Source organism: Candoia aspera, chromosome 1 (assembly GCF_035149785.1).
Source record: "Candoia aspera isolate rCanAsp1 chromosome 1, rCanAsp1.hap2, whole genome shotgun sequence".
NCBI classification, from domain to species: domain Eukaryota; kingdom Metazoa; phylum Chordata; class Lepidosauria; order Squamata; family Boidae; genus Candoia; species Candoia aspera.
The window spans coordinates 97,561,527-97,580,370 of NC_086153.1; the positions used below are offsets into that span (position 1 = coordinate 97,561,527).

An 18,844-nucleotide genomic window follows, 5' to 3' on the forward strand; every position below is an offset into this window, starting at 1 on the left:
GTAATGACCTGGCAATTTCTATTCAGTACTGACATACCTGTGTTGAGCACAGCTCACAGTTGCCTTCATGTAAATATAATAGGATTATTATTTTTTTTGGTGGTATTTTTGCTCTCTTAAGAACGGCAGATCAGAAAAAAAGCTGTGAAAAGTGTCAGAGGTCCATAAAAAGCTGGGAAACCTATATATTTTTTCCATTTATTTTTTAAAATGCAAATTACACTCGTTAGTCAAAAAAGGTCACCTTTTGTTAAAAATACATTCAGAATTAACAAATGACTCTAAGAAAAAAAATGAGAGAGACATTTGGATTGTTAACACTTGCCTTCTGAATATTTGGATTTATAACAATAACAAAAAGCCCGGTCTAGAAAAATAACATACTTCATTGGATTTTGAAGAGGATACAGCTGTATAATTCAACAGTATTGAAATATTCTCACACTACTGTGCTCTTAAACTTTTTCCATAGTAGATGTGTCAGTTCTTTCATTGTTGTAATAATTCTTTTGGAATGATACTGATTTTGCTGCACAAGAACTAATAGAAATGCCTGATTTGTACCATGAACAAATACCACGTCTGTACATGTGTGTAATGTATATATGCCTGTGTGCATGTATTTCTGTATACTGGAAAGTGTTCTATTTAAATTTAGAATTCTCATTGCCTTAGAATTCTCTGGCTTTACTCAGGATGTATTTTCTAGCCTCCTCCTGGATCAACAGACCTCATCCAAACACAGAAACCTGTTTTGCTTCCTGCCATCTGCTCCACTACTTATACTTACCATCTACAGTTCTGCTCTGCTACTTACACCACCATCTACATCAGCTATTTTTTGGAGTATACTGTGCTATACTCCAAAAGATAGCTGATGCTCAAAATCATGTTTTTGATAAACAAGTCTAGAGTCGTGTATAGTTGGTTATAGGCCTGCAAAACTTTCTACACTATTTATGGAGGCTCTTGATTCTTTATATGGAGACAAACATGCCTGCAGGCCCAATAATGCATAAATGCATAGAAGATACGGGAATGTCCCACCTTCATATTATTCACCTATGTCCCATACTGGATGCATTTGCCTCTCCCAAACAGTGGGTGTGGATGTACATAAACTAAGAATATCTATATGATTTTTATTATGTTAAGTAACAGGAAAGCGACTGTTTCCATAAATATGTCAGTGGAAGCATCAAATGTAGAGGTAGGGGAATGCTTTAATCTAGAATGTGACACAAAGCAGGAATTGATCAAATGCAATCAGTTAGTTTGTATTCAATAATTGTAAACTGAAAGAATCACAATGTTTGCTCATGAGGAGTGACAGCAGGCAAGACTTCATTAGTCCCCAGCATGTATGACATATGCTTTTGTTTGTTTGTTTGTTTGTTTGTTTATTATAAATCGTAAGGTCCCCTTTGAGTAGAATTGAACTGCTGGTGACTTCACTGACATGTCTGTGTAGCTGTTTTCTTGACAACAATGCAGAACTGGTTTCCCATGACCTTTTTCCAGATTATATCAAGGACAAAATTATGCACCCAGTCATGGTTTTAAAAGAATTAGGTTATATAGTGTTCAATAAGAGTGAACTAGGGTATAGATTATGTAACGGATCATTATTTCTCCTTAGTAAGAATTTGAGATACAGAACAATCAGCATTTTAAGACATCTAAACTTTTCTAGAATCTACAAATTTACTCTTAAAAATACTCTGTCCTTCTATTTTATCAGGTGTAGAATGTGAGAGATCATTTTATCAAGCCTGCTGCTTTGCTGATCTGAATGCAAACCAATATATTTGTCATGACTTTACACTACTTACTGCAGAGCTATTCCATTTCTTCATTGATATTAAGGATAAACAGTGTAAAAAAACAAGGTTAGGGCGACAATCCATATGCCATACTCCAGACTAATTCCACTGGCAATAAGTGAATTTCAGGTCTACAAGAGATGTGGCTCTTGATCCTGACCAAAAATAATGAAATGGCAAACAAGCATTAAAACTGAGAGCATTTTTAGAAGCTGTAACTAGAGTGACAGTTCATATAATATCATACTACCACTGGTGTTGATATAACTAGGCAGAGGCTTAGTTATAAGCTATATATTTTTGGGGATTTTTAAGTACTAACTACTATTTTATATGTATTTCATTATTGTATTATATGTTGATACTGTGTTCCACTCATATCAATGTTATTGATATGACCTTTATTGCTGGAACCAATAACTTTTGGTTTCTGTTAAAAATATCTGTTCTGTTGTCATACAGGTGGCATCTCTGCAAAAACACTGGCATGTATATTGGTAGTGGTAATGGGTAAAAGATGGACTGTCTTATTTCTAGGGGAATTTGCACTGAGAGTTACAACACAGGATGGTGGACATACAGGCCATATAGAATTGAAACATTTGGCAAGTGCAGACAAAAGTTGTTTGAAGAAGCTGTAGTGGGCTAAGAAGAACCTCACCCATCAAGTGCCTAAGGCTAATGTATTTGTAGGTTTTAAATAAAGGAATGAGGGCAGTTCAAGTTCCAAACAAAAAACAAAACAAAACAAAAAAAGCCTGAGCAATATAACTCTTCCCAAAGAAAAGCCACTGCAGTAGTTGAATATACAGCTCAAATTCAGGATACAGACGCTTCTAGGAGTCAAGAGTATTTCATAAAGACATTGACCTACTAGTAAAGTTTCCAAAGGCATCTTGTTGCCAACTACATAACAGCACAGTTTTTTTCAGCCACAAAAATACAGGAAGATTAGATACACATTCTAACACACAACAGTTTCCCCAGTACCACAAAAAATGTTTTCAAAATTCTCACCAATGCAACTACTCCCACCCCAACTTAAAAACAAAAAAGAATAAAATCCAGAAAGATCTTATATGCTGCAGATTTTCAATTTTTTTAAAAAAAAGCTCACTTACATAAGGTTTTCAACTGGAATTAGTTATAAAAGAGTAAACATTGTTAGTACTGATGCAGTTGGCCTCTGTTGATAGAAATAAGCAGATATCTCTGTTATTAGTAAAAGACGTAGGTTAGAATCATTTATAAAAGCACCTAGAGTGCGTTCACTAAAACAGTGGGGACAAGGAGCACTGAGTTTGCACTTTCTTTAGTTAATGTTTAGTAAAAGTTCCTTTTCCTGGCATTTCCCAACTCCCAAAGTGTCCAGTTCTTTTAGAATTCCTTGAAGAAATTTGCATCCAGATATTCTGGAAGCTTAATCATAAAGCACTTTTTTTCCGACAGGAGATGGTTTTTTTTATATACAGTCATCTACGGAATGCTGGGAGCAGAGTCTATTACCTGACACAGCTTTAGAATTTTTTTTTTTTAGAATGAACAGTATGGTTGATCCTAAAGGAAGTGATTTCAGAGAGTTCACATCAAAGTTCTCAGTGTGTGACTTAGGATGGGTTAAGGCAAGCATATACTAAACAGCCTTTAGGGCAAACAACTTCCTGTCTATTGACTTCGGTTTCAAGATCATCTAAATATCTTTAATCTGTATGGACTAAGAAGACATGGCTCCAGACAGAGTACAAAAGAGCCTCAAATAGCTAAAACAAATGAGATTGTTTCATAAATCAGAGGCAAGTGCAAAGAGGGCAGAAGGTAGACAGTGGCCAGGAGATGGCACCACTGCTTCTTTTTTTTAACCTTCTGCGTAGGAATTTGGAAAATCAAAGTTGGGAGGGACTGGATCTTGTGCATTTCTGTCAGTACTTGCTAGGCAGAAGGGCCCTTGTCTATGAGTGTTCTATTATATATTGAAACAGAAAAGTTAGGACTTCTTTCCTTCTTCTGCAACCTGCAGGATGCTGTGCAAGAAGTAGTTCTTTGTCCAGTCCTTCATCCCCAGGACAGATTTAGCTTTTGTCTATTTAGACCTAGAAAGAAAGAGAAAAAGAAGATAAAGAAATCTTGTCACAAAAATAGTTTATTCCTCAACAGTTTCCTTGGAACAGCAGCGTGAGCCTGGTTCATGGTTCTTCTACAAAATTATCTAGTCCATTTTTGCATCTATTAGAAAGCTTGTGTTTAAATTACAGTTAAGCACAGTACTACAGCAAAATGCCATCACCAGTTAATATCACAGAATATCACAACAATTCTAAGTTAATTGAAAGAGTAATCAATTATTTTGGTTTGACCCTGGAAATCCAGTTGCCTTTTACATGTGAATAACACCTGATATTCTTGATAGCGTATCACTGTATATTGTTGCATATGTTATTCACCTTAATATTTTCCTATGAGTAGCACCAGTAGGAACAATCCAATACCTGAAAAGATGGGAGAGGGTGCCTGAGACCGTGGTCCCTTTCCGTTTCATGCTGCTATTTAATAGTTGATTGGCTTTTCTAGAGACATATCCCTGTTAAAGGGAAGGGAATGATAAGAGTGAAGAATTTCTCTAAATCCAGTGTTTCTTCCCAATTTGCAACTCCTAGCAGTCCCAGTCCATAGGAGCAATGGTGAGAGCAGCTGGGAGTTCTACTTCGGCACTATTTAGATAGCCCTAGTTTCCTGACCCCATCTTATAGAGTAATCAGTGTGTAGCAGTTAGAATTGTCTCAGGTTTCTTCATGTTATCCTGGCACTGTGAGTATAAGGTGACAATCTGTTGGCTATTTCTCAATAGAATACCTGGCATTTATTCTGGGTTTTAGGGACACTGGATTATAAGCAAAGCAGTGACATTCTAAGTTTGCTCTTCTAGCTTAGAGAAGAAGCACAGCAAAATGAAGACAGGGAAATGTGATAGCAAAATGCATTAGGGTGGTACAGCCTTTAAAGGTGAAGTCATTGGGAGTCGGGCACCATACCAGTAAACAAACAAATAAATGAATGAATAAATTCCAGTGATCACAAATGATGGAATCAATGTAAAATGTCTTTTCTTTCTTTCTTTCTTTCTTTCTTTCTTTCTTTCTTTCTTTCTTTCTTTCTTTCTTTCTTTCTTTCTTTCTTTCTTTCTTTCTTTCTGAAAAGAAATATCTTTTCTGTCAGCTCAAGTGTCCCCCTCCTTCAGTGATTTCCTAGATTCATACAGTATGTTTGCTATCACCAACTCAAAAATGATTTGGGACTAATTTTTAATGTGTTGAATACAAAATTAACTTCTGAGGTTCAATTACATTTGCCAAACAAGGCCAAAGTTTTGCTTTCTTGTTGACATGCCAAAGCCTCACAGCATATCATCACTGCAGAATTCCATGTTATTTACATACCAGGCTATATTCAGACTGGTTATTTATTATAAATCAGGATATACAGAATTTTGCTTGACATTTGCTTGATTGTGTCAACTGAGGCAGAAGCCTCAGCTTCCTAAGAAATGAAAACAATTTCCAAGCAGTTCTGGTTCTCTATAAATCATCCCTGCCCTTCCCCTACTCTTTCTCCTCTCCCTTGGTAGATGATTGGGCGAAGGAAGAAATGACATACTTGTGAGAGGTTTTACTAACAATTTGAGGCAAATAAACTGTATTGCCTTTTTGGATCACTAGAATGGGAGATGAGCCACCTACATTGCTCCCTCAAAAATATTGTTTAGGCTGGGTCACTAAGCACAGGTGGCCAAGCCGCTAAGATAGTTCCCAGCCTCAGAAGTTTTTGTCCTGACTTGCCTCATATTCACCTTACGTCCTCTAGAAACCTTCTGGAGGACCGAAATACTGGACAGGACTATTACCACTTTGTTTTGCAGTGCACCAAAACTAGTAAAAGGGAAAAATAAAAGAGGCAAGTGATCCTGCCTCTAGTATCAGAAGGATTATAGATTGTGTGTGGGGCCAGGTGGATGGGAAGTAAGTCTGTCAAGAAAAGGTACAGTGTGGGGAATCAGAACCTGGGAATGCAATGCCCAGGAACATGTGGTACTCTTTTTCACCATCTGAAATGTTGACAAATGTACAGGATTAACAGAGCCTGGCTACCCAAAGGCACATACCGTCTGAAACATGATACCGTCTCTTGGTTTTCCTGACTCTGGGATTATTTCTTCTACTAAACTGCTAGTACGCAGCCACCTCTCATCTATTGTATATCAAACTCCTCAGTTTTTGAGAAAAAGAGCAACAAGGCAGATATGGATAAATAGATGAGACACAGAGAATTTTGGTTAGAAAATGCATCATAACAAAGAGGCCCAGGGGGATGCTGCATTCTCTGTTAAATTTGTGATAAACCATGTATAATGGTTTATACATGGTAAATGATAATGGTATAATTATCATTTTCTTAATCCTGTTTTGCTGAATAAGAGGCAGCAGGATTCACATTACAGTAACCCAAAAATGATGCTTTACAGCTGCAGTGGCTGAGTTCACATGTTGCACTAAGCCAAAACCATAAATCATATGATGTGAATCCATCTATTTTGGAAAAGGGCATGGAATAAGTCCCTTGACTATTTCAGAAAATAGGGAGTGTGGTGGGATGAGGTGGGCAAGGTGGTTTATTTGAATGCTGCATTATGTAGAAAACCTCACTACATAGAAAGCTGGTTTAAGCAGAGGACTTAAACTACAAAGCTTCCTGTTGTTTATCAGAGGCAAATTTGCTTTTGGGAGGGGGGAAGAGTGTCTCATCTATATCCCAAAGTTCTGCAGAGACAAGAGGGCTGGGCTACCTGCTTCTTCTCAGTGAAAACTGGCTTTTAAGAATTTGCCAGACTATGATGATCTGTCTTCTGTTGCTTTACTACAAATACGCATGCTGAAATTGCCCACATGTCAATGAGAAAGCAGTTTAAAAATGAAACAGAGTTTAAAATGTTCTTCCTTGTTCTCCACTTTAAGTTTCTTAATTTATGATGGCCCCTTTTGCCCCATGGCTTCAGTTTTTTCTCAGCTAGGCTTACTGAGCTCTGTAAATACAAACAGCTACTTTACTAAAAATTGTAGTTTTATAAGTATATAACATTTCAGCAACAACAACAACAATGGGGGAGGGTGTGTGTGTGTGAAACATTTTTCTGGGCACATGCAATTGAAAAACATGGTGTTAAAGTCACAGTGTTTCCCAACCACAACCATAATTATAAGACCACATGTTGCTATTAGCGGCTTTCAGGGCTACCAATACAGAAACTGCTGACACCAGGAAAAAAAAATCACATATAGTACTTGAATGAATATCTTTATTATGGTCTTTGACCAGCCTCTACAATAAAGGAAAATAGTTCAACAATTCGTTGTCAGGAAAAAGAAAAGCAATAAAACAGCAAAACAATATGTCTAATTAAAAGTTTTGTGGAATTGTATAACTGGATAAAAATATTTGGCCACCTGGTGTGTGAGTGTAGAGTCAGCATCCCTTAAAAAGAAATAAACATAAAATCTGTCAGTATCACCCTCTAATTTAGAGAAGACTGGGGAGATCAGAGCACGTCTTGGGGCATCGTAAAAAGGACCCCGTAGGAGGACATGGGCAAGAGTTTCTGCCTCCCTGGATCCACAAGGGCAAAGTCTCTGGGAATAAGGAGTCCCATGAAATCTTCCTGCCAGCACTGCTGAAGGGAGGGCATCAAAGCAGGCTCTGAAAAAGGCCCATCTATTTTTGCTTAAGGACAGATTGTATAGATACCCTGCAGTATAGAGTTTGCAGCTATCTAGAATTTGGTAATAGAATTCGGGAGCACTGGTAATACCATTTTGGCAATCAATTCCCCTAATTCTTTCTTTTACTATTGATTTGGCCTTCTCCAGGGTTAATTGGCCTAATTATTCAAGAGAGAGGCCAAGACTGCAAAGTTCTTTTGTACAGGATCAATGCCAATGAGATTGGTAGCTGTCTGACAGCAGCAGAGGTATCAGGCTTGTAGGGTCGAACATGATGTTGAGTCCTGAAGTTAGAATCCTGATCGAGGTCTGAGCCTTAATACTTAGCTTCAAGCCTCAAAATGGCATTGGGGGTGCATTTTGGGGTACCAAAGACCTAAGGAAATTTGATTGGAATGGTTTCATAAGCCCTTAGGTTTGTATATGGGCCAAGTTGTATCCCTTATAGTAGTTGGGCAACTGCTTTGGCCATGAACAGTTTAACTACTGCTGGGATGTAATTTGCCCCCTGTTGCCTGTAAAATTTTCTTAATGCCTGTGAGCTCTTTTGTGTGGTAGAAGTAGCATAACTTACCTGGGCTGTTAATTTCCTGGAGGCCTGAAATACTATGCCCAGGTATTTAAAACATTTAACTTGTTCTGATTCATGGGAGTCAATTGTCCACTTTTAGTACTTAATTGTTTGAAAGCAGCTTATTATACAGGCAGACCAATTCCATGCTAGCATTGCATATTGCAAGGAATTCCATGCACCTAAAATCTGGGATTCCCTGGCTGATTTACGTGGCCTCTTACAGTGTAACTGATGCCTTCTCTGCACGTGTCCGTTAGTACTGCCATCATATAAGGGTAAGCGAGAGAGTTCTGTGCAATCTTTTGAAACTTCAGCAGCCTTGACCCTTTCAATGTCACTGCTCTGATATAAGAGAAGGCAGGGCACAAAGAGATGGTCATGACAGGCTTTAGATATCCTCGCTCCTCAATCTCTCCCCTTCCTGCCATGCCTTCTAATTGCCCTGGATCTAACACAGATATGATAGTGTACAGACATGAAGATTATATTTATAGCTGAGTATTGATTTCTTTTCGTTGCCATTTTTGGTCTTGTGTGGGGTTTTTGGAGGAGGGGAATTTTAGTATGTTGTGAATATTTTAATTTTGTGATGTATATGGATTTTGTTTTTGATGACCTGATATATATATAATTTGATATGATTAATTCTTACATTGTTTTAGGAATAGCCATCTTCTATTGGCATCTTATCAGATACATAGAATAATAAATATTCAAGATATAAAATCTACACAAATGCTTAAACACAGAAATGTAGTTTCCAAAATACCTGGCAAGCTCCTTTTCTAATATAGACTACCTAGCTTAGTATTTATGTCACTTCCTGGCAAGAAGCTGTTCAAGGTTTTCATCATGGGTCTTCCCCAGCCCTCCCTAAAGACTGAACATGGGACTTTACAGATGCAAAGTATGTGCTGTACCATGAAGATATGGTATTTCTCTTCATGCTGCCTTCAATAAAACTGACTCAGTCCGTGAATCTAGAGATTTTTGCATTATCAGAACCACAAAATATTATCCCCTTGCATATGAATGTATATGCATCTGTTCTCCAAACGCTATGTGGACAAGCAGAACTCAACAGTAGGAGCAGGGAATGGAGAACACTTCATACAATGGAGTAAGAGGGCTGTCTGTAAGGAAGACCAGTTTATTTCAGTAGAATGTCCACATTAGCCTGCTGGAGATTACAAACATTTTTTAAAAAGTCTTCATGATGAAGCAGATTTGAACCAATGGCAATCAAAGTTTGACTGGCCTAACAAATCTGTCACGTTATATTCTACATTATTTTCAGTGCCTTTATGCCAAGCATTACACAGGACAAAATGTTGCACACTAGAAAAGTAACAATTCGTTATGAATACATTGCAAACAAACATTATTCAGGTATCACCATCTTTTAATTTTTTTAGTATGTCTCCAACAGTCCACTGAAAAACATGAATGTAGATACTCACATATACATGGGTTGTAGCTGTAAATGCGATGTCTTCTGTGGGCCTTGATAGCCGTAAGAGTCAAATCCACCTATGAAATCAACTGAAAAAGGAAGGTATTGCTTTCATTGTAGGCATCATTTTTAGAAGGGCTAAGTATCATGACTTAAAAACAGCCTTCCACAAAGACTTGGCCAGCTCCTTCTCTTCCTGTCTTCAGGAAAGTGTCACTCACAGACCTATTAGTATATATCTGTATACTAAAAAGGATTATGCATTGCTTTTGCTGCCCACAAGCAGCCCACCTAAGTGGTATGTATCAATTACACATTTGCTGAAGTTGGAAGTACTGCAAAACCATTCATTTGCAGCTTCCACATGTTTTAGCTAGTTGTGATTATAGGTGTGATACATCTGCTGCCACACTGCGATTCTCTGAGGAAGAGATGCAAGGTGGCCGATGCTTTTGAAAGAAAGGCTTCAGCATGGGAGGGAGGGAGAGATGTGAAGAGAAAGAAAGAAAGAAACAACAGTCATGATTGTATTGATCCATGGGGGAAAAATCCAAAATTCACCGTGAGATGATGTACTTATTAGCACCAGTAAAAATGACATAAAAAGCATGTTGGTTTTGAGTTCTCCAAAACTTTTAATCAGGCAAGATGTTATCAAAAATAGGGGATAGGGAAAAGCAAAAACAAACAAACAAATACATTCATACATTAAACTGGATATTTAGATTATAAGGTCAGTAGAATAAAGTCAGTCCCGAAATGGAGGCCCCAGTTAACTTTATTGGTATCACATTATAACAATTATTAACAATTGATTTGTATAAAATAATTGTTATTTTTCTCAGGTCTGAAAACAAATGCATTTAGTTCAGTCTATCTCCTATCATGGATGCCTTGGCCTGGCATCAGGGAATCCATATGTGCTGATTAGTATTAAATACTGTGTAGACTGAATATAGGGAACCTATGGTCCTTCAGATGTGGCTGAACTTCAGTTCCCAGAACTCTTGCACGTTGGCCAAATGATCATAAAGAACTGACAGCCCAACTTGTGAAGATTTCCATTCTTAAGGAAACATGTCTAATTCTTATATTTTCTTTTAACCAGCACAACAAGTGAACACCTTTTGTATTGTAAATTTATGGATAACCCTGTTAAATTTCAATTTTATGTCACAAATTATTTTAATATTTATTGTAACAATAAAATCTACATTATGCTAAGTTTGTACTACAGTACACACATACACACAAATCACTTCCCTTAGCTTGACTTGGTCGTCCTTTCAGGCAGTTGCTTTGGGTGACCCTGAATACTATTGCTCCAAAAGATCATGCATTTCCAGGTCTGATGCCCAATATCTGTAAAACCATACTACGGCACCATATTTTTCAGTGCTGTTATAAGTTCGAATGGTTGCTAAACAGGGCAGTTGTTAACCAAGTTCTTAGTAGGAGTGTGAACATCTTTCCAAAGAGGTATTTTGAAACTTGTAAGTAATTCAACCTCTCTTTGATTTACTAAAGCAGCCACTTCTTTTTCCAGGCTTGTGCAGTTGCTCCTGAGGCTACTTCCTGCTGTCTCTGCATGCCTGTGTGACAAAGTAAAGGGACTGTGTATGCCCACACATGGATACCTGCAGAGACAGCTGTGAACAGCTTTTGAAGCAGCCACATGAGTCTGGAAAAAGACATAGCTGGTTTAATGATTCAAAGACATCCCATTCAAATGCTTTGCAAAGACCTAATATTTAGTGTGCTCAGAATGGAGAGGTGCATGGGTGGCACCAAGGCTTTTTTCGCCACTGTTGTGCAAATGCTTCCCAACTGTTGAAAGGAAGAAATTGCCCTTTCTGAATACCAGCCTAATCCCTGGTGATTTTCACAGGCCAGAGTTTTTGGACAAGAGAGGATGGAAAAGACATAGCCAGCTCAGAGCTGCTGTTATTTCTCTGAACCTCTTGGATGAGAACAGCAGGAAGCCTCTGGGTCTTGCAACAACAAAGAAATCGTAATTTTTCTCCCTGCACTGCTCGCTTTGCAGTCCAGAACAGCAAGAGACAATAGGAAAAGGGCAGAAGGGCAGTTTAAAATCCTACATTTTATGTGCAAAACTGAAAAAGTAAAGAACACCAGCTACCTAAATGAAGAGCCGGCAATGATATTAGGGAGGCCAGAAGAAAAGGAATTGCCCTCTCCCTGCCTGCACTGGTGTGGACAGAGCGCAGCCTGATGGATATACACAGTAAGTGCTACGTCAGTCGTTGTGTGGAAAATCTCTTGCAATTCCATTTGTAGGATCCAGGGGAAAAGCAATGAGTGAGTAGCTCCAGGATTTTGAAGCCTGGGTTGGTTCATGATGTGAGGTTCTAGGACGTCTTGGTGCTAGTGACTCATGCCCTCAGAGACTATGGAAATTGATTGAGGCAGAGTAATAAAATAAGTAAATGATTTTACAACCCTTCCCTGTGCAGCGCTGGGTAATATCTGGCTTTGTCTTGTCAATACCGAATCCACCTATCCAGTTTAGACATCTACGTTCACTTCAGACATCTACCTTGTGAGATTCAGAGTGCTAAAATTATTTAATTGTTTTGCTTTTATAGTGTTATATTTTGACTCTGTTGTAGACCACCCAGAGTCTGTATGGACTGGGTGGCTTATGAAGGGAGGGAGGGAGGAAGGGAGACAAACATAGATCAGATTTGTGATGAAGTGTGTCCCTGGCCGAATTAGCTGCTCTATTTTCCATCTTCCTTTAGTCTGAAAGAAAGTCCTCCCCATTTGCATCTAGTTCAATAAACTAATAACCCTGCTGGTGTCACTAATACCCCTGCTGTTATCACTGCGGGCCCTGGAAACTTTCTTACTCTCGGATTCAGATAAAGGGAATAATTGTCACTTCCTTCTGTATCTAAATCATGCAACCATTGGTCTACATCACTTCCATGATAATACCTGATGGCTTCATATAAATCCAAATAAGGCAAACCATGTTTGTGCCTAATGCAGCTGCTCCTATTCATTTTCAGAATCCCCTCACATGTTTACTCAATGAAAAGATTTACATTCACTTTGGCCATTAAAGAAATAATATCCTGTGGTGATAGCTGCTGGACCAAAACAAAAAAACAAAAACCAGGCAGTAAAAGTTGTAGGTCATGTTGTTTCAGAACTTTCTTTTACATCATTCTGCTATTCCCTTTATATTTATGGACATCTTTGGAAAAGTTGATTTTTTACCCCTACAAGAAATAGAACCTGCCCCAAACAGTTGGAATGCTGATGATAATTGTATAGTTGTGAGACAGCAGAGTGCCAGATGAAGAAAGCAGATAGACAAATAGGAGGAACAGAGCATGGGATTAAGAAGCATTATTATCTTTCTCTAACAAGAAACAGCATGGTAGAAAATATTCCTGTGGGTGGTCAGTAGACTAGCTTCATGCATTGTATGTTCCTCACAGGAGCTGCCTCCAGCAAATATGTCCAGGTGACATACCGAAATAGATTGTATATACTGGTTTAAATGCATGAGGGCCACAGGCTGTGTTGCATACTCTGTGCTACACTCAGCCTCCTAGGCACATGACATTTCTGTAATTGGCTGACAGATGTGGAAACTGAAATACAAACAGTGTATCATAGAGTGTGGTGTCCAATGACCTTCCTTTGATGCCCGTGTGGGGAAAAACATAAGAACTGGTCCTAAATATCCACCTCTGTACAATAGTATGGTTACTTAAAGACTTAAATATTTATAAATGTAGAGGCACAGATGTACAGTAAAGATCATTATGGGAATAACCCCATAAGTGAGTTTCCAGTACAACTTATATATGCTTAACAGACTGTGACTGAATGTAATTTCATCTAATTTGTCTGTAGAAAGTTTGGATCAATACAGGGCAAATAAAATGACATCTGTATCAAAAGAAAAATGCTCATCCTTAGTTCTGTTTTTTTTCCTTCGTCTTCTTTTTCTTCAGAGATCTCCCTGAGCTCTGGCCTAGTTCCAGCCTAGTGACAAACTCAAGCATGCTAGATAAATATACAGTAGCAAGAGCCCTACAGAAAACAGCCAGAGGTTTTTCATGCCCGTTTCTCTTCATATATCAAATGTGAACAAATGCAAATACCCCCAGTGAAAAATAGACAGAGACCTAAGCATCACTCTTCACATATCTTATTCACGTATTTTGGAACATGACCAAAATAATTTCCCCAACATTTTAATATCTAAAATTTGGGAAAGATACACCAGGATACACACACATATATATTCACACATACATTGCTATGTCTTTGTAACATTCAGAATGAACTTCACATTGCCTCATGAAATCTGGCAGCATGAACCATCCCCCAAAATAAAAAAGCATAGAAATAGGATATCCAGTTAAGGATAATTTACTTGCCTGTCTTAGACATTTTTAATGCTACATAAACTTGTATTATTTGGCCCTACCCATTCTTTCCTATTGTATAAATAATTAGATGCTTATTTTCCTTTCCCTTTTCTTGACAAGAACAATGTATGTACGTATGTACGTATGTATATATGTATGTATATATGCATGAATGTCCTACACACATGAGGAAGATGGAGATCACCAACTGTTGGGATGTTCAGCTTTCAAAGATCCAGGTAGACAGTAGCGCATAATTGCACCTATGCATATCTGCATCAGAGATCTTGTTTTGCTCATGAGCAAAACTGACAGTGTCCAGTATTGGAAAAAAAATATGTTAGCAGCACAAAAGGAAGTCAGAATTGCAGAAAACATGAAACAAACTCTAGCTGCAGTTCCATGCATGCTTATCTGTGAATAAATCCCATTGTGGGACTTAGTTCCAAAAAACATGTATAGGATTAGGCTGGGCATGAGGACTGTTGTTTTTCTTAATTACCTGTGTGCTCACTTTTTATTTTCTCTCTCTCTTTCGCATTTAGAAATTTCATCCAGCACATATTTCAATCAAGCTGGTTCCAATGCACCTCAAAATATCGGGCGCTGGGGTGGGGAGGACCAGAAGAGTCTTCAGCACATAGCTAGTCAACATTGTGCTAGTGTCACTCGTCAGTAATGACACAGCGAATGCACTGGGACGTTCAAGTGAAGGAGAAAGTGAGGCAATATTACCGGCAAGGTGTATCTGTGAGGCACCAAAGAGAATTAACAAACAAGTTATCGTAATGGCCAGGCAGGATCTGGTTGTGAAAAGGAATATGAAATAGAAGAAAGCCGCTGTGTGGAGAAGAGCAAACAGAGGCATTGGCCACCCTTGCCTGGCCAAGCCAGCAGCAGAAAGGGCCATGGGGAAAGGAGCTGTTCACAGTTAGAATGATATGCGTAACTAGGAGACGAAGAGGCTGTGAGTCTTCTGCTTCTTCCTCTTAGGCTGCACGATTAAAAACTGACAAAATTACACCCAGAGACAGACAAAATGAAGCAGTTCTTCTGAGTCTCTGCAGTACGTTGTTATGGCAAAATGATACAGCACATGTCAGGGAGAGTTCTTGAGCTTTAAATGGAAACAAGATTTCTTCCATTATTGGAATTTCATCCTGTCAAATGCGTATATGCAGACACTATCCTTTCGGTGACATTTCATATTTGTGATATACTGCTGGCAAATCCCCTGTCAACATCCAGCCAACTATTGTAACCAGACATGCTATGACAAGTCCCTGCCTTAAATTTATGAATTTTGAAATCATATGAACATGATGGTTTTAGAAGGCACCTTTCTGGAGAGATTTGATAACATACATACATACATACATACTACACACACACACACACACTGATCAAATGTCAGAACTGGCTGGTGGGGTGGAGGTCATGAGCTTTACAGCAGCAGGAAAGCCCTGCTAAACTCTCTACTTCAATTTCAAACAAAATAGAAATGTGCTAAGCACACTTGGGAAGGAGGGAACCTTGGTGCTTAAAAATCTGGATTCACAAAATAATGGAGTGTTGTTTCAGAAAATTCGGTAGCCTCCTTTTGTGTGTCTCTTTTTTAAAGTTGTTACTTAAAATAGAACACAATGCTGCACCTCCTCACTTGGAATGATGGGAATATGCCTGTTTTTCAATTATGTATATGAGTAGACACTAATAGGACTGCACTCTTAGAAGGCTGGATAAGCACATCTTCCAGTGGAGTAGAAAGATTAAAAAGATAAAGAAGTTCCAAGCTGAACTTAGTTCCTAGTGCCTAGATGCTGTTCTATGTTCACCATATAATTTTCCTGGCTACAACCCTGAAGTAATTTGCTTTTTTCTGGGATACTATTGGACTTCCTAGTCTCGCCAAAAACCCTGATTTCCTTGGTAGTCTTTCATCTAATACTAATGAAGTCCAATTTGACTTAGTTTCTAAGGCCAGACAAGGTTGGCTATGAGCTACCAAAGCATTACTCATTACCAGTGTTTCCATTTGCCATATTCCAGATGCTTAGTTGAAGTAAATATTAACTTGAGTACCTCTTTTCATTTTAACCCTCTGAAAAACGATCTGCATGTTCCTTAATTCATATGAATCTGAAGATCTTTTTTTAAAACAAATTTTATTAAATGATTTACAAAGAACATAACAAATACAAACTAATAAAGAGTGGAAGGGAGGAAGGGAGGAAGGAAGGAAGGAAGGAAGGAAGAAGGAAGGAAGGAAGGAAGGAAGGAGCTTCCGATTTCCTCTGCAGCAAATGTAAGTACAATTACAAAATCAACTGTTATTCTATGATTTCAAAAAAGCTCACTTTTTCTATTATCCAGTCTTTTTTTCCTAATCATCAAAACCACAAATCATAAGTGCATTTTGTTCTGTTTCATGCAAAAAGTCTATAAGGGGTTTCCAGTCAACCATAAATAAAGCGCCCAGATGCCCTCTGGTGGGAGGAGATGGGCGGTGACAAATTTGACAAACAAACAAACAAACAAACAAACAAATAAATAAATAAATAAAATGTAGACAATTGGTTTTTTTTTTCTAATCAACGAAGTTAATCTGGCCATCTTCGCAAATTCCATCACCTTCACCAGCCATTCCTCTATTGTGGGTATGGCTCTGAAGATCTGAATGCATTTACAATGCTCTCGTGTAATCTCTTTCCTCACCTTTGAAAGTTACTACTTCCCCAGCTTCAGCTAGGTTTGCTACACTTCACTGCTCACTTCATTGTTTTGTGAAAAAAGACTGTGGCAACACAGAAGCTGAGCAATCACCAGCTACATTTCTCCATGAAGTAACCTTACTTCCTCTTTAACTGAAAATAGGAAAAGAATTCTCTCAGTTGTTATAAAGTTTCTCTCAAACCTAATGGCACTTAGGATTTCATGGTATAGCCTCCCTGCCTCAAATATATGGAATTTTAGAAAGAGTATAAAAATGTCATTGTCTTTCATTGGTTTTTTACAACCTTTCTTATCATAGGAGAGATGGAATAGCTACACAGTGTATCTTGACTGGCTGTTCTAGGTGCCTCCACATGGAAATCTCCTAAGCTCATGTTCAGCTTTAACTCTTTTGACAGTCTCTCAATATGTTTATTTAAAACATACCAAGCTTTAGTTGCTTGTTGGTACCCATCCTCAGTGTTCTGGCCCTCTTTCTATTTCCTATACAGATAATCCTCACTTAATGACCACGATTGGTATTAGAAACTCCATTGCTAAGTGACGCTGGATGTTCCACCTAATGTTAGGTGGAACATTACATGATCACAACTTGCAATTTTACTGCTGGCTTCTCCATTGACTTGCTTGTTGGAAGCTAGCTTTGAAGGTCACAAATGGCAATCATGTGACTATAGGATGCTACAACAGTCATAACTGTGTGCTGATTGCAAAGCACTCGAATTGTGATCATGTGACTGCAAGGATGCTGCAATGGTTGTAAGTTTGAGGTCGTAAAGTTACTTTTTCAGTGCTGTTGTAACTTTGAATGGTCATTAAACAGGACTGTCATTAACCAAGGATTACCTGTATGAGTCTATTTTACAACCAAGTTCAACACAACATTACTTTTGCAGCCCATCTCTTCTTGACATCTGTCTCCTCTAGGCTGACTTTCAGGCATGCAGATTTGAACTTCTAGAATTTTGAGTCTTGGCAATACCTGAATGGGCAATTCTGAGAGCTGGTCTGCATATTCAGGTTAAGGAAGGCTGCCCTATTGAAATTGTTTGTGATTATGCTGACAACAGTTTGCTTTAAAGTCACTCTTACTATTCTTGAACCTCATTCTTCTTGAATATCTGTATTCATGGGATCCTATGTATCCTAGCCAGTATTTCTTAAGCTTTTTGAAATCAGATTTTCTGAAGTTCAGGATGTACATTTGACTAGATTCTATTAGATGTTCTTTGGGTTTATTTTATAGAAAATATGCAGTATATTCAAGATGCTATAATCTCATGAGTCCAGGACTTCAGACTGCTCTGGTACTCACCTGCCACAAACAACACCTATTAGGTTTTTAGTCCACTAATAGTGTTAGCATTGCCCAAGTCTTCGGAAATTGCCATCACTTAACTGTAAAACCTGAAGGTCTGTGTGCAGGGAACAATGCAGACATTCAGAGGACACAAAAGAGCCTACATTTTATGCATAAAATTCAGAGAGAACACTGAGAAATGTCTGCCTGCCTGCCTGCCTGCCTGCCTGCCTGCTTGCCTGCCTGCCTGCCTGCCTGCCTGCCTGCCTGCCTATCTCTGAAATCAAATTGCAGTTAAACCAGGATATTTCTAGAATCATTTCCATAATAATGTTCCATTTTACATATGGAGCATTCTAAAACTGTCCCTGAAGGGTTTTCAAATTGTCTGAATGCTTCAAATAAGCTGAGGAGATAAAAAAGGAGAAAAAAAAATGCAGGCAGTGCCCAATCAGTGCCATTTACAAATAGCACAAGCAGTGAAATAAATCTCTAATGAAATAAGTTGTTAGTGAAGATTGCTGTAGACAATTTTATTACAAGAGAAATATAGAGAGAAAACTGGTACAAATGGAGGAAAACTCCAGCAGGAGGAATGGTTTTCTGAAAGCTTAAAGCGAGTATGAGTCAACAGCAATCATGCCCAGATGTTCTACCTTCAGGCAATTCTTTTCTTATGAACTCAGCTGGACAGGACTCCCTGAATATTTTCTATGAAACTGCTCATGGATGTAGGGTATGCTTTGGGATGCATATGGAATTTGGAGAGAGCTTAGACTGGGTC

General features: G+C 38.3%; 1 protein-coding gene across 1 annotated transcript in view; it reads right to left on the reverse strand.

Moving 5' to 3' along the window:
- Positions 1-855: 855 nt before the first annotated feature.
- The window catches only part of NKAIN2 (sodium/potassium transporting ATPase interacting 2), a 596,169-nt gene continuing 578,180 nt past the window's right edge, over positions 856-18,844 (reverse strand). The window contains exons 6-7 of the mRNA XM_063310512.1: positions 9,626-9,707; positions 856-3,913 (exon numbers count right to left, since the gene is read on the reverse strand). Coding sequence (XP_063166582.1) covers positions 3,904-3,913; positions 9,626-9,707 — 92 coding nt within the window. The 3' untranslated portion in view covers positions 856-3,903. The remainder of the gene's footprint in view (positions 3,914-9,625; positions 9,708-18,844) is intronic.